The sequence below is a fragment of the Suncus etruscus genome, chromosome 3, assembly GCF_024139225.1.
Source record: "Suncus etruscus isolate mSunEtr1 chromosome 3, mSunEtr1.pri.cur, whole genome shotgun sequence".
In the NCBI taxonomy this organism is placed as follows: domain Eukaryota; kingdom Metazoa; phylum Chordata; class Mammalia; order Eulipotyphla; family Soricidae; genus Suncus; species Suncus etruscus.
In genome coordinates, this window is record NC_064850.1 from 1,358,415 (window position 1) to 1,375,054 (window position 16,640).

At 39.0% G+C, this 16,640-nt stretch overlaps 1 protein-coding gene across 1 annotated transcript in view; it reads left to right on the forward strand.

Annotated features, from left to right (window-relative positions):
- TMEM260 (transmembrane protein 260) overlaps window positions 1-16,640 on the forward strand; it is a 59,324-nt gene that overhangs the window by 24,529 nt on the left and 18,155 nt on the right. The window contains exons 5-10 of the mRNA XM_049770243.1: window positions 331-444; window positions 5,315-5,494; window positions 7,285-7,325; window positions 13,342-13,425; window positions 14,389-14,503; window positions 15,888-16,057. Of these exons, the coding sequence (XP_049626200.1) occupies window positions 331-444; window positions 5,315-5,494; window positions 7,285-7,325; window positions 13,342-13,425; window positions 14,389-14,503; window positions 15,888-16,057 (704 nt within the window). The remainder of the gene's footprint in view (window positions 1-330; window positions 445-5,314; window positions 5,495-7,284; window positions 7,326-13,341; window positions 13,426-14,388; window positions 14,504-15,887; window positions 16,058-16,640) is intronic.

A 16,640-nucleotide genomic window follows, 5' to 3' on the forward strand; every position in this document is an offset into this window, starting at 1 on the left:
ATAGTGATAGGGTAGGAGAGCTAGTACAATGGGTAAACTGGTTACCTTGCACTCAGCCAACCTGGGTTCAATCCCTATTATGGCATATATTTGCCTGAGCCCAGAGCCAGAAGTAAACTTGAGCTATGCCAGGTATGCCCCCTTCCAAAATAAATAATGTTAATGACAAATATTACTGACAATTGAAGCATGATTGCTTATATCTGATAGCTGATTTTAACCAGGCAGATAATTGATTTTAATATGAAGGGTTACCTTTTTTTTTTTTTTTTTTACTGTGCTTAAAATTATTGGTTAATTTTTAACTTAGGTTTATTTTTTAATTTTCAGATTGCTAAAATTGGTGCTTTCTGCTGTGGCCTTAGCTTATGTAATCAGCACACAATAGTGCTCTATATTTTGTGCATAATACCTTGGATTCTCTTGCGACTTCTTAAAGAGAAGGTAGGTTTTAAAATTTTGGTTAAAATGAAAATTTATATTATTTTATTTTGGCTCTACATAGCATCATATAACATTTGTGGCATCAGAAAACATAAAACTTTATTTTTTTAGTTCAATAAATAAATAAATAAATAAAATAATCATCAGTCCTAAAAACTGAAAAAATTTACAAAAAAAATTATGCAATGTTGAATGTAATGGCATCTGGCCTGTTTCATCTGATTTCTTTTCTTTCTGATTCTAAACATACCTCAGTGTGAGAATAGAATAAATAGGACTTAAAATTAAAATAACAACTGTCTTTCATTGCCATATCACTCTTTGGGACAATAGTTAGTGTGTGCGTAGGACTTCATACATCCTTTCGTGTGTCAGGTGGCTGCTCAGGCCAGAGGCTGCCTGGAAGCTGGAGATTCAGCACCCAATGAAAAAGGTGCCATTGCTGCAGCTGTTAGCCAGATAATATGACTGCTAGGAAGTAACGTTTCTCACAACAGACTTTTCAAGAATGAAAAATGGTTTTTGCGTTTTCTTTCTTTGGAATAAAAGATGATTTGAACAGCTGTAGAGCAGCCACGGGAATATCCATTGATTGGGCATTGGGTCATGTGGATGCTGGCAAGGAGAAGGAGCTCAGCAGGGAGCTGAGTGAGACAGTCCTGGGGTAGATGGACACCTCAAGACTACCCGTCTTTCAGAGAAAAAGCCTGTTTCATGTAGATTCTATTCTCTGTTCATTTCACCTCAGGCCCATTTATCATTTTATGATTTGTCATTTATACCCAGTGATGAACAGAATTATGTTAGAAAAACATGTAAAATAAAATGATATAAATAAGGAAATAATTGTATCCAAGTTTTAGCTAATCACAATATTATACTTGAATGTATTTTGTTTCTTGGCTTCTCAGGGTAATTTGAGATGGTAAAGATTCTTATGTGATTAAAAAAAATCAATGAAAGGGTAACATAACTATTGATAGGCTGGATCTGAGTTTTTATTTTCCCTTCGCCTTAGTCTTGAATCTTGTTAAGTTAATCATATAAGACCTTATATGTGAAATATTAAAAAGGGCTGAAGAGATAGTACAGTGGGTAGGGCATTTGCCTTGCCTGTGACTGACTTGGGTTTAATCAGTGATACCCCAAACAGTCCCCAGGCACATAATCTTTCATGACTTGGTTTACATTTTGTTTTTGGGTCACACTCGCCAGCACTCAGGGGTTCCTCCTGGCTCCACGCTCAGAAATAGCTCCTGGCAGGCTCGGGGGACCATTTGGGATGCCGGGATTGGAACCAATGACCTTCTGCCTGAAAGGCAAACACTTTCCCTCCAGGCTCTCTCTGCAGCCCCTCGGTTTACATTTTGTTTGAGAAAAGAGTGAGTCTATGGAGCTGGCCCACTTCAAACATGGTGATCCTCTTGCCCAAGTTTTACTCAGATGCTGCTGATGATTTTGCTATTGAATCGCCTGAGCTCCTTTATATATATTCGATACTAACTTCTTATCATATATCTAATCTGCAAGTGTTTTCTCTCTTGTAGGTCTCCTTTTGTTACTTTCTTCTTTTTCTGCATACAAGTCTTTTCAGTTGGTATAGCCCCACTTCCTTTATTTTTGCTTTAACAACTTGTGCTTTGGTGTAGTATCCAAGAAATCATTGCCAAGACCAAAGAATAGGAGTTTATCCCATATAAATTTCCCCATAATTTTTCTTTCTTTTTTTTTTTTTTTCTTGTTTTGCTTTTGGGGGCCACACCCAGTGGTGCTCAGGGGTTACTCCTGTCTCAGGGCTCAGAAATTGCTCCTGGCTCAGGGGACCATATGAGATGCCAGGGATCTAACCAGAGTCCGTCCTGGGTCAGCTGTGTGCAAGACAAACGCCCTACCACTGTGCTACCACTCCAGCCCCCATAATTTTTTTCTTCCATATACATTTTTGGTTTAAAGTGTCAGATCTTATGTTTCAGGCTATAGTAGATCATAATACGTTTAGATTTTATTTTTTTGTAAGTGATATGTGAGGATGAAAGTCCTACTTAGTTCTTTCAGGTTTGGTTATCTGGTTTTCCCAAAAACGTTTGCTAAAAATCTTTCTTCCCCTATAGAGTATACTTAACTCTCTTGTCAATTATCATTTGATCATATATACTGGCACATGGATTTAATTCTGGTCTCTTAGTTCTGTTTGATTGATTTATATGTCTCTTTTATGCCAGTGTAATATAATTATGATTACCAGAACTTTGAAATGTAATTTGAATCTAGGTAGTGTGATCCTTCCAGTTTCTGATGTTTGTCGTTATTGCTGTGACTCCAGTGCACATTTTAGGATTTCTTTTAAAACTCTTTTCTTTTTTTTTTTCTTCTTTTCTTGGCCACACCCAGCAGTGCTCAGGAATTGCTCCTAGCTCTGAGCTCAGGGATCACTCCTAGATGGAGGGGCACTGGAGACCACATGTGTTAAATGGAATAGAATCCAGACCAGCTGCTTTCAAGACAAGCACCCTACATGTAAACTATTTTGCCGGCTCAGGCAGTCTTAAATGCTTTAAAAATTATCACTAAAAATAAGGGACGTGGGGCTGGAGAGATAGTACAGCAGTGGGGCATTTGCGTTGCATGTGGCCAACCCTGGACAGACTGAGTTCAATCCCCAGCATCCCCCAAGCTTGGTCCCCCAAGCTTGCCAGGAGCGATTTCTGAGCACCAAGCAAGAGTAACCCCTGAGCGCTGCCAGGTGTGGCCCCAAAACAATAAATAAATAAATGGTATATTATATAAATATGTGTAAATATATCTATTTCTATACAACATATGTTATATATATATATATATATATATATATATATATATAAAACCATTGAAATTAATCATGGATAAAGTGTGTTTTCACAGTATTCAATTCTTTCAACACATGAAACTTGTGATATATTTACATTACTTGTCTTCAATTTATTTCATTAGGTTGCATGGTTTTTTTTGACCTTCTTGGTTCTATCCTGTTCCTCTGGAACCAAAACTATAGGGAGTGCATATGGTCTTTGAAGCACTGACAGAAGTTATCCCTGAGTATCCAGCCAGGACTCAGCCCTCAGTAAAGCCTCGATGTGACTGAAAGCTTCCCCAGATTTTGTTCCTAGCTATGCTTTGCTTTTGCTGGTAAATGGGAATCTGTCTCTCTTTTTTTTTCTTCTTCAGTTTTTATCCCAGATTATACATTTTATTAACCCCTTAGACACCACTCATTTTTGTGTGTTTATTTTTATATCCTGAAATTTTTCTGTGAGCGTTTTCTTTGACAGTGCAGGAGATTGAACTCAGACCCTCACACATCTGTGGCTTGTGCTGTCCTGCTTTTCCTGCTGAGCCAATCCCCCACCCACTGTAACTTTACCTGCTTACTTATTAGCGCTCATTATTTTTTGGTGGAAACATGAATGATCATGTCAAAAATGTTTCTTTTTCATGCGTTTTCTTTCTTTTTCTTTCCTGATTACTTTAATTAGGACTACTTTTAATAGCAAAGCTATCTTGTTCAATGAGTTTTTTCTTACCCTCTTCCCATGCCATAATTCTTTTTCCTTTTTATGGAGGGGATGGGAATACACTTAGAGATTACTCCAGACCCTGTGCTCAGGGATCACTCCTGGCAAGACTATGTGGAGTTTGGGGGTTGGACCTAGTCGGCTAAGTGCAAGGCCAGTAATCTACCCACTGTATAATCTCTCAAGCCCCTCATGTCATTGTTTTTTATGTACCTCATTACCATATGAGAAACATCAAATTACATGAATACTATAATAAAATTAATAATATCAATAATTTTAATATTAATGTATAATATATCAACAATATATGATCATATACAATCATCACTATATTAATAATTTAAGTAAATAAATATAATCATTCATGTTAATAATCTAATTATTTGAATGCTATTGATGATATTTTATCTAGTGTATTAATGGTTGTTAATATTAATGATATGTATTTGGTAATGCTAATAGAATCTATTATTTAGTCTACTTTTGGTGGATGCTTTTTCACATGATTTTTACCCTTTTTTAGAAATGAAAATGGGCAATTTTTTATGGTGATACTTGTAAGAGGCTCTTTTCCCATTACTGAAACTACTCCTATAATAATCTCTCTAGTGCACTGTAATTCTTTTGGGCTTAACCTTTGCATGGCTTCATCTGCATTTCACTTCTTTTAGAAAGGTGCAGCTGAGATATAGATTCTCATTTAAAGTGGTATTCGTGCATGTACCCATGATTTCCTCGAGTCCCCCATCTTCTGTGATAAATGAGAAGAAAACGGCCATTTGGATAAGCTGGGAGGTTATTAAAAGCTAGCTTCATTTGCACCAAGGGTTTTCATGGAATATTTAAAACCCCGTAGAAAGAATCCATTTGTCAATATATAATCATGCTATATAGAGTAGTGCACTCCTGATGGGGGAAATGAAGTGACTTGGTAGGGGAACAGTATTTGGGGCATATTCCGAATCAGCCAGAAACTCAGTCCCTTCCAAGTGGGTTATCTCGGCTGTGCAATGCTGCATGCCATGACATGGTTTTAAATGCGAAAGATGCAATCAACATGATACTCGCAAGTCTTTGTTAAGATTATTTGCTTCACTCAGATTTCACCCGCCATGCAAGAGTTCAGGCTGCTGCAATTTTCTGGTAATCCACGGTAATCAGAAGGTTGAACACAGTATTCTGGGGTGATTTCATAGAACTTGGGAGGTCAGCTCTGAGTACACACGCTTGATGCTTTCCTTGATGTGTTCTTGAAGTTCCAGAATGAAGGAGGCTTAAATAAACAGTGTCATGTGATACGATGTGCTCTGCTGCAGGAACTCTCACCCGGCCTTCTGCTGAAGTTGAGCTTGTTCTTTGCTGCTGGGTTGCTGCCCTATGTCTACCTTCCCATCTCGTCCTCCCTCAGTCGAGCCCGCTGGACCTGGGGAGACCAGACCACGTGGGCTGGATTTTTAACCCATTTGCTCAGGGAAGAATATGGAACATTCAGTCTGGTAAATTTTCACTGAGATTCGTTGTTGGGAGATAAGTGAGAAAATGTCAGTGCTAAGTCTCGACTTTGACTGAAAACAAGAACAAAACTATCATTGGGGGTGGGTGGAGATATACAACACAGGTAAAGTTATGGCCTTGCATTTGGAAACCCCCAGTTGGAAACCTTGGCACCACATAGGATTCCCTCAGATCTGCCAAGAATGAACCCTGAGTCCAGAGCCAGGAGTAACCCCTAAGTACAAATGGGTATCACCCAAGAAACAAACCTAAAGAAAATAAAAAAAGAAGCTGATATCAGAAAAATGTTCATTATAGGACACAAGTCATGCAGAAATTTCTTGAAGATACAAAAAGTAGTAAAAGCCATTTATTTTTAAAGTAGAATAGTCAACATAACAGGACTCAATCACTTTGTGGTTTTCATAAGGAATTCCGTAATCTATTTCTTTGAGGGAGGGGAACACCCAGTGGTACTCAGGTGACCTTGTGATGCTGAGGATTAAATCTGCATCTTCTGCATGCAGAGCATGTTCTCCAGACCTTTTAGCCATTTCCTCAGCCCTATTCTGTTTCTTAAGTGAATAGTCATTTAGTATTTTTTTTGGTCTGGTTTTATTGTTTATTTATTTGTTGTTGGGTTTTTGTTTTTTGTTTTTTGTAGTGCCAAGGATAGAACCTATGGCCTAACCCATTTATATATTCTGTCACTGAGCTATATCCCTGCTCTTAGGTCTATAGATCAATAAAAGTCATTATTCCTTAAATATGCACCATACATTGCTTGTAATATATGAGAGATAATGCATAATAAAATAGGATAATGCAATGATAATTTATTTTTTACTTAGAGAGTTTGATACTTTAAATTTATGCTCTGGATCATTTATATTTATAACTCTACAAATATTCCAGATTTTAAATTTGTATAATTGGGGCCAAGAATGATAGTACTGACCTGGATTCTATCTCTGTCACCCCATATAGTTCCCCAAGCCTGCTAGAAGTGAGCGCTGATTGCAAAACAAGGAATAAGTCCTAAGCATTTGGCAGGTCTGACCCACAAACAATTAAAAAATTGTAAAAAAAAGTGTACTCATTATTAGGAAATTATAGACTAACAAGTGAATAATGTATTTAAATATACCCAATAAGAGCAACAGACAGTTCAACAGGAACATAAGTCTCTTAACTTATTGTGTGTTAATAATTCTTTCTGGAATAGTTAAATGAATTTTGGCCAATTATTATTTCTGAAATTATTCCTTAAGGATATTCTTGCTTGGTTTTCACTGACTTAAAATTTTTTTATTCTGGGGCCAGAGAGATAGCATAGCATAGCAGGTAGGGCATTTGTCTTGTACCCAGCCAACTAGATTTGATCTCCAGCACCTCATATGGTCCCCTGAGGTACCCCAGAGAGATCTCTAGGTGCAGAGCCAAGAGTAAGCTCTGAACATTGCCAGTATGACCTAGAATTAAAAACAAAATTTAAAGTTCTTAGTGGGGGGCTGGAGTGATAGTACAGTGGGTAATAGGGTTTTTGCCTTACACTCACTGACCCAGAATCCCATATGGTCCCCTGATCTGAGAGCCAAGAGTAACCTCAGAGCACTACTGGGTGTGCCCCCCATATCCCCAAAATTACTGAGCTCTGAAGACTTTAAAAGGAGAGATATTAAACTATATATTAAAGCATTTATTTTTTTAATTAAGATAGTTGAAATACAGTCATTTAACAAAGCTTCAGTTCATGTTTATACAAATGAACTTTCTGATTTTTAATGTTTAGGCCAAATCTGAAGTTGGATCCAGTATGTCTGAGATACTGCTGTGAGTATCAAATATATGAAACTATTTTTTGAATAAATTTTCTATTTGTTCCTTTATATGATTTGGGGGATTTTGTTTATTGGTTTTGTTGGTTTGATTTTGGGGCCATACCCGGTGATGCTCAGGGGTTACTCCTAGTTATGCGCTCAGAAATCGCTCCTGGCAGACTCGGGGGACTATATAGAATGCCGAGGATGGAACCATGGTCTTTCCTGGGTCAGCGTGTGCAAGGCAAACACCCTACCTCTGCGTCACTGCTCTGACCCCTGATTTTGGGGATTTCTGAGTTACCTCTTTGTGAAGCAATTTGCCTGTCTGAGAAGAGAGTTTTCACCTCTGCCGTGAAGTTTGTGTATATTCTCAAACACTTCAGTATTTCCTCAATATGATGAAACTTATGAGCAAGAAATCCAAGATTGAGGGGCCGGTGAGGTGCGCTAGAGGTAAGGTGTCTGCCTTGCAAGCGCTAGCCAAGGAAGGACCGAGGTTCGATCCCCCAGCGTCCCATATGGTCCCCCCAACCCATGGGCAAGTTCTGAGCGCTTAGCCAGGAGTAACCCCTGAGCATCAAATGGGTGTGGCCCCCAAAAAAAAACAAACAAAAAAAGAAATCCAAGAGTGAACTAGAATATTATGAGACTCTATAGAGCCTATTAAGATGTTTCAACATTGGTTCAATTGAATTCAAAATTACCCAACAGTTCTGTTTCTCATTTGTTATGGCTTTTCTGTCCCCTTTCTTTAGAGATACTTTGTAGAATTAGATTTAGTACAAGGTGAACACTTATTTTCTAAACTCTTTTGTTGTTGTTTTGGGGTTACCCGAAATGCTCAGCAGTTACTCGTGGCTGTGTGCTCACAAGGTCACCTTCAAAAATGCTCAGCAGACTGCAGAGATCAAAACTGGGCCTCTGAGATACAAAACATGCTCTCAGCCTATTGATTTCTCTGACTTCTTCCTATTTATTTGTTTATTATTTGGTAAGGGGGAGGAAGTCTGGTCATATCAGATGGTGCTTGAGGGCTGATCCTGGTTCTGTCCTCAGGGTCACTGCTAGCCGTACTTCGGAACTATACATACACAGTGACAGCTGGAGCCAAGATCTGCCACATGCAGAAGCAAACAACAATACTTGAGCTTCTCTCTGACCCTACTTACTTTTTTCATTCTTTAATGCCCTTAAAGATTTTTCCTTTAGACTACCCATAAGCTCTGTTTACCTATAAAGCTATGCAAATGGAGTCACTTGAAAAATATCTCTGCAGGGACTGAAGTGATAACACAGTGGGTAGGGTGTTTTGTTTGCCTGGCACGCAACTGACCTAGTTGGATCCTCAGCATCTTATATAGTCCCCCAGCCTGCCAGGAGTAATTTTTGAACACTGTGGGGCATGGCTCAAAACAAAATAAAGTAAAATAAAATTCTTACGGGCCAAAGCCATAGCACAGCAGTCGAGTTCAATCCCCTACATCCCATATGGTCCCCAAGCCAGAAGTAATTTCTGAGTGCAGAGCCATGAGGAACCCCTGAACAGCATTGCTGGGTGTGGGCCAAAAACCAATGAATGAATGAATGATGAATGAAAAATATTGATGCCAATGGGCCAGAATAGTACAATGGGCAGGGCATTTGCTCTCCACACAACTTACCACTGTTTGATCTTTGGCATTCTATTTATTCCTCCAAGTTCTGCCAGGAGTAACTCTTTTTGTTTTGTTTTGTTTTTGGTTTTGGGTCATACCCAGCAGCGCTCAGGGGTTCCTTCTGGCTTTATGCTCAGAAATCGCTCCTGGCAGGCCCAGGGGACCATATGGGATGCTGGATACGAACCATGCAAGGTAAACACACTACCTCCAGGCTATATCTCCGGCCCCCAGGAGTAACTCTTGAGTCTAGAGCCAGAAATATTCCTGAGCATCACTAAGGGTGGCAAAAACAAATAAACAAACAAAATCTATATATCCATCCTGAGGCTGGAGAGATAGTAGAGCAAGCAGGTAGGGTATTTGCCTTGCCTACCACCAGCTACTCTTCATCCTTTGTTGACACTCGCAATTTATTTGAATATTTTTTTTTGATATTTCATGAGACTTATTCCTTTTTTTTTTTTTTTTCTTTTTGGGTTATAGCTGGTGACGCTCAGGGGTTACTCCTGGCTATGCGTTCAGAAATCGCTCCTGGCTTGGGGACCATATGGGATGCTGGGGGATTGAACCACAGTCTCTCCTAAGTTAGCACATGCAAGGCAAATGCCCTAGCATGTTTGCCACTGCTCTGGCACCAACTTATTCCATTTTTATTGAGGAGATGATAGCAAAAAACTCTTTGTCTTTTTTGGAGGGAGTTTAGAGGGCGGCCCACACCCAGCAGTACCCGGGGCTTACTCCTGGCTCTACATTCAGGAATCACTCCTGACAGATTTGGAAGACCATATGTGGTGCTGGGGACTGAACCCGGGTCAGCCTCATGCAAGGACAGCACTTTATCCATTGTACTGTAGCTTCAGCCCCGGAAGAGTTTCCTTTTAGAAATAAAGAGGAAGTTTTACCAATACCTCTGATCTCTTACTTGATTCTGCTTTGCTTCACACTGTCTTTTTTCTTTTGGCTGTTTTCTGGAATGGTCGCCATGTTCAGGACGACTGGGACATTCTACCTTAATGAGTCCACGAGACAATAAAGAACTCTCAAGAGTAATGATCCTAGCCACACAGCTAACCTTCTTGATGGCATATAAAAGTCATCCATTTGGGACTCTCAAAGGCCTTGCCATCAACATCACAGCAGCTATGTTAGACACTCAGAAGAGATGGCAAAAGTGGTGACCACTCCACCCACATTGCTCGAACCAAGCCATCACGGATACCGAGAGCCATAATTCCAATCCTTTCTGACTGAGAGAATCTCTAGTATTTAATTGTTTCAGGTGTACATGGGTGTTGAGAAAGGTAATTTTAATTAACTTATTAGAAAATCCTTCACTATGATGACGCCTAATCATCTACGTTTTCCCAGTCAAGCAAATTAAATTCTTTCCCCCATGCATATCTCTAAATTGCAATTCCGTACAAGGAAATTATTCAATCTAACCCTAGGCAATGACCATGTTTCAGAGCTTACATTTAAGCAACAGATCTCTAAGAATTAATTTCGAGTCTGACTTCATTCCTTTTGAAGACGGTTCGAAATGGGCCTCATGCTGAATCAATTTTTCAAGAGTATTTGAAAATGAGTAATAATATTTTCACATAGCAGATGAACCTCCATTAGTAAAGAACACATTGTGAGGTTCCCATAATTATAGCATCACATTTTCCTCCAGAAAAATTGCCAGTAGGAGAACGAAAGTTCTTTTAAGATGATGTATGGAGACCTTTCTTTTTTAAAATTGGATGCTATTGAAACCATTTTTTGAATTTAAATAATACTTCAGGAATGCCTATTAGTTAATGAAGGAATTTAGTTTAATTATAGTGGGGAGGGGGTGTCTTCAGCAGTCTCTATACGCAGCTGAAACTTTTCAACCTGAAAACAGGGAAGCCTAAGTTTCATACCCGATGATTTATACTTCTGTTAAAGATGGGGCTTCCTATTCACCCATACCCATCAGATAAGGGGCTAATCTCCAAAATATACAGGGCACTGACAGAACTTTACAAGAAAAAACATCTAATCCCATCAAAAAATGGGGAGAAGAAATGAACAGACACTTTGATAAAAAAGAAATACAAATGGCCAAAAGGCACATGAAAAAATGCTCCTCATCACTGATCATCAGGGACATGCAAATCAAAACAACGATGAGATACCATCTCACACCACAGAGATTGGCACATGTCACAAAGAATGAGAACAATCAGTGCTGGCGGGGATGTGGAGAGAAGGGAACTCTTATCCACTGCTGGTGGGAATGCCGTCTAGTCCAACCTTTATGGAAAGCAATATGGAGATTCCTCCAAAAACTAGAAACTGAGCTCCCATACAATCCAGCTATACCACTCCTAGGAATATACCCTAGGAACAGAAGAATACAATACAAAAACCCCTTCCTCACACCTATGTTTATTGCAGCACTATTCGCAATAGCCAGGCTCTGGAAACAACCAAGATGCCCTTCACCAGACGAATGGCTAAAGAAACTGTGGTACATATACATAATGCAGCCGTCAGGAGAGGTGAAGTCATGAAATTTTCCTATACATGGATGTACATGGAGTCTATTATGCTGAGTGAAATAAGTCAGAGGGAGAGAGAGAGATGCAGAATAGTCTCACTCATCTATGGGTTTTAAGAAAAATAAAAGTCATTTTTGTAACAATCCTCAGAGACAATGAGAGGAGGGCTGGAACACCAGCTCACTCCATGAAGCTCACCACAAAGAGTGGTGAGTGTAGTTATAGAAATAACTATACTGAGAACTACCATAATCATGTGAATGAATGAGGGAACTGGAAAGCCTGTCTGGAGTACGGGGGGGGGGGAGGGGAGGGGGGATGGAGGGAGATTTGGAACATTGGTGGTGGGAATGTTGCACTGGTGAATGGGGGTGTTCTTTACATGACTGAAACCTAATCACAATCATATTTGTAATCAAGATGTTTAAATAAATAAAATACTAAAAAAAAAAAAAGATGGGGCTTCATATGCACAACTTTCCAATACCTCAGCTGCCACTAGAGCGTCCTTCCTCTTCCTCCACCATTGTCTCAGGGTTTTACTTTGTCTTCCTGGTCTCCCATTCTATGATAAATTTAGTTCTGTAGCATTTTAAAGAATAAGCTGATAACTCCAGAAAAAGAATAAATGGAAGGAGCCAGAGAGATAGCACAGCAGTAGGGCATTTGCCTTGCATGAGGCCAACCCAGGAGGAACCTGGTTCGATTCCTGGCATCCCATTTGGTTCCCCAGTCTTCCAGGGATGATTTCTGAGTGCAGAGCCAGCCAGGAGTAACCCCTGAGCACCACTGGGTATGGCCCCAAAACTAATTAATCAATTAATAATTAATAAAACATTAAAAAAGAATAAATGGAAATAATTTGTCTTGTCTATTTTCATTTTTTTAAATGACTAGATCCAGAAGACTACTTGATTTAGTTTGTTGGGTTTTTTGGGGGGGAGGGGTGGGATGCACACCTGACCAGAAGTAAGCTCATGGCTTACAGTGACAACTAGCCGGGCTCCGGGTACTCTATGTGGGACTGAGGATTGAAGGCCATCCACATGCAAGGCAAGGGCCCTACCTGGTGTACTCTCTCTCTAACCCCTTGATTTAATTTTATTTTCTGCAGCAAAACTGGAGAGCATGTTTACATTGCTAACAGAAGAAAGTTAGAGAATTTATTCAAATGGTACCTTGTCAAGCCCGTCAAGGATATACATTGCTGTATATCGATATGTAAGAGCATCCTATAGACTCCCAAAAGCTCTCACCTTGCATGTGGTGACCCAGTTTAGCGCCACTAGAGTTCCTTGAGCACTACCAGGAGTGAAACCTGAGCCAGAGCCAGGAAGATTTAAATTGGTTAGCAGTGGGCCGGAGAGATAGCGCAGTGGTGGGGCTTTGCCTTGCATGCCGCCTATCCAGAACAGAGATGGTGGTTCACTTCCTGGCATCCCATAGGGTCCCCCGAGCCAGCCAGGAGCAATTTCTGAGCAATTTTTTTGTTTGTTTTTGGGTCACACCCGCCGGGAGTAAGCCTGAGCACTGGCAGGTGTGACCCAAAAACAAACAAAAAAATTGCTTAACAATATCAACACAGTATGTCAGTATCCACAATATAGAAGTCATTTGTGCTCATATGTTTATGACTTAATATTATATAAATTTGTAATCAAATGTTATAATTAAAAAATAACTGTTTAACTCTCTTTTTCCCATAACTTAAAAATCATATTAAAATACAGCTCCAGTCTTTAAAATGATTGTCTATAAGCAGATGTATTTTACAGAGTGTTTTATTTGGACTTAACCAGATTTACTTTCTGTTGGCTCTAAGTTGCATTGTCTCTTACAGTTCTCAGATAACAAATATGAGGACAGAACTCTCATTCAACATTCAAGCACTGGCAGTGTGGGCAAATCTATGTCTACCTAAAAAGTAAGTAATGTATCGCTTCTCGGCCTTTTGGCTAAGATCAAGTGTAAAAAAGTAAGTAGTGTAATTTCTTTCTGTTATTAATGTTCTGTGTTTATGAATTAAATTGATATTTCAGTTTTTCATTGTAGAATATTGCCAGTATTATTTTATATTCTAAATCATTGATATATTCTAATTATTTCTATTAGTGCAATATAATCTAGTAAGATCTATAGAGTGCTTCCACTTTGTGAAGCAAAATCAAAGTATTGTATGCATTAATTTTAATTTATGTTTTTGGTTATTGCTTTAAGATTTATGCGTATATGTCAAATTACTGAATTAGTATATATGAACATTTTTAAGAAGCTTGGTCTATATTTTATAATAAAATTAATTTGTTTTGAAAATTATACTATGTACATAAATGTTCTCAAAATTTGCATTCTTAACATTTTAGTTTTTTCTTTGAAAATACTTAATATTTTGATTTTTGAAACTTGTTTTAAACATGCTTGGTTGCATCTTAATTTGTAAATAAACTGTATTTATATGTGATAACTTTTTTAGCTGCATAGTTTCAAATTTGGTTGCCTACTATAGTACAATGTATAAATATATTGTTAAGTTTTGGTTATTTTTTGTGACTTAGAATTTTAAAAATGAAATCTTCATTTTTACCTAAAAGTGGAAAGTTCTGTAGATTCCTTTTTTTTTTTTAATAATTTAAAACTATTTAGAATGGCTATTTATGGGGCTGAAGAGATAGCACAACAGTAGGGCGTTTGCCTAGCACGCAGCTGATTCGAACAGACTGTGGTTCAAATCTTTGCATGCCATATGATCTCCTGTGACTGCCAGGAGTGACTTCTGAATGCAGAGTCAGTAGTAACCCCTGAACACTGCCGGCTGTGACCCCAAAACAAACAAACAAACAAAAAGAATGGCTATTTATATCTACATAATTAAAATTTTTTTTTACAGGGACAGACAGACTTCATCATTAGTATGGCTTTTTACTGGAATGCTTTGCATTTATTCACTGTTCTTTGCTTGGAGGGCAAATTTAGATATTTCAAAGCCACTTTTCATGGGTGTGGTAAGTTTTACATGAATATACCTTTTTGAGCACAAAGTCAATAAGGAATGTATAAATATGTCTTTCATGAATCTTGTAAAAGAGCAGATCATCTCAGATATAGCTAAAATTACATTTACATATGCAAGATCACAAACCCAAACTCAAATTATTAAAGCAGCAAGTCTATGCTTTTTTAGAAAAACAAAATGAAAACCCTGATCTTTAATTCACACAATAGTTAAATAAATGTTTAAGAAGATTTTAGTTAGTTTTTCCATATACATACATATATATGTATATATATACCTGCAGATACAGGCATCTTTATAAAGGTATAATACATATTATTATACTTTTAAATCTAGTTATCTAGTTATATTTTTAATAGCAGAGAAATATAGGTTGTAGTTGAGTTTTGTTTTTGAGGTTGTGAAAGACATCCCCTCTTTACTAACCTTTCCAGAATCATACCTGTCAAAGAGCACTCACATTTCTTTTGGTCTCTGGCTTTCATCTCTAATTACGTATATTTGTTAAGTGACTGAAGATCTAATAAATAATACCTTACTTGGTTACCTGAGTTCGGATCCATTGAGAAACAAAATAGATCAGAGCATTGGTATTGGAATCATCTTTTTTAAGGGATTGGAGAACATGTCTCAGAACTGTGAGCAAGGGGCTTCCTAATTCTGCGCCCCCATCTACCAGTCTTGGCCAGTGCCACACAGGGAAGGCCTCTTGCCATTCCATCTGACTGGTCTTCCAGGGAGATCTTTGGTAAGGGGCTGATCATTTCCAAGAAAAATAAAATGAAGAATGAGGAAGACGAAGGGGCCAGTACAGTCTTTTTTGGGGGTGGGGGGTGGGAGTTATGGCCACACCTGGCTCTGCACTCAGAAATCACACCTGGCAGGCTCAGGAGACCATAAGAATGGCGGGGATTGAACTGGAGTCTGTCCTGGGTTGGCTGCATGCAAGGCAAATGCCCTACCACTGTGCTGTCTCTTTGGCACCCCAGTCCCCATCCCTCCAGTCATGTCAGAGAAATGAATGAGGCAGGGAGAGAAGCAGGGAGTCAGACTAGTGGAGCTTTGGAACGTCAAAAGCAAAAAAAGCCAAAACATTTCTCTTCTACTTTACATACTGCAGGAATTCAAGATGAAGGCTGCAATGTTTAAAAGAACATGTGAACCCAAAAGGGAGTGAAAAACATGTCAAATTAGGAAGGAAGAATGTTTGAAATACAAGTGGTGTGGCCTTGCCTTGGGGAAGTCATTTAGCAAGACCCTCATGGCACCAGACAGAGGCAACTAGGTACATGCCATATGTCCTTAAAATGTACAGGGACCTGGTGAATAAACCTTAATCAGCTAGACATGTTGTCTGCATGTCTCTGTTACAGGTGGAACGATTCTGGATGCAGAGCAATGCGGTGGTGGCTGTCCTCGCTGGCATTGGTTTGTCTGCCCTTGTTTCAGAGTGTCACCGGATGCTGAATGTTGGCAGACTCCAGTGCCTGGAATGGATTTCAGCCACTCTTTTTGTGACTTACCAAATATATTCCAATTATAGGTAACTGATCCCTTATGAAAAGTAGCAGTCACCTGGAATTGCTTGGGTATTTTGACTTTGGGACTTTATTTCATCTTTTACTTACTTTGGGGTTATTGTTGTTGTTGTTGTTGTTGTTGTTGTTGTTTTGGGTCACACTCAACAGCACTCGGGTTATTCCTAGCTCTGCACTCAGAAATGTATGGGAGGCTATATGGGATGTTGGGAATCAAACCAACCTCCTTCCTGAATTGGCTGTCGGCAAGACAAACAACCTACCGCTGTGCTATCTCTCTGGCCCCATTACTTTGGTTTTTGAAGTGAGACAACTTACTTGCTCTGATCTTGAAACTGCCGTTTCAAAATTAGAATCTCAGCTTGAGTGTTATTCAGTTTCAGAGCCTATAAAAGAAGGGTTGAGTGGTACATCTAAATTATGTATGTCATTTCCTTTAAGAAACTCGAGAGATGGGTGGAGATATAGCATGGAGTTAAGGCGCTTGCCTTGCATGCAGAAAGACAGTGGTTCGAATCCCGGCATCCCATATGGTCCCCTGAGCCTGCCAGGAGTGATTTCAGAGCAAGAGCCAGAAGTAACCCCTAA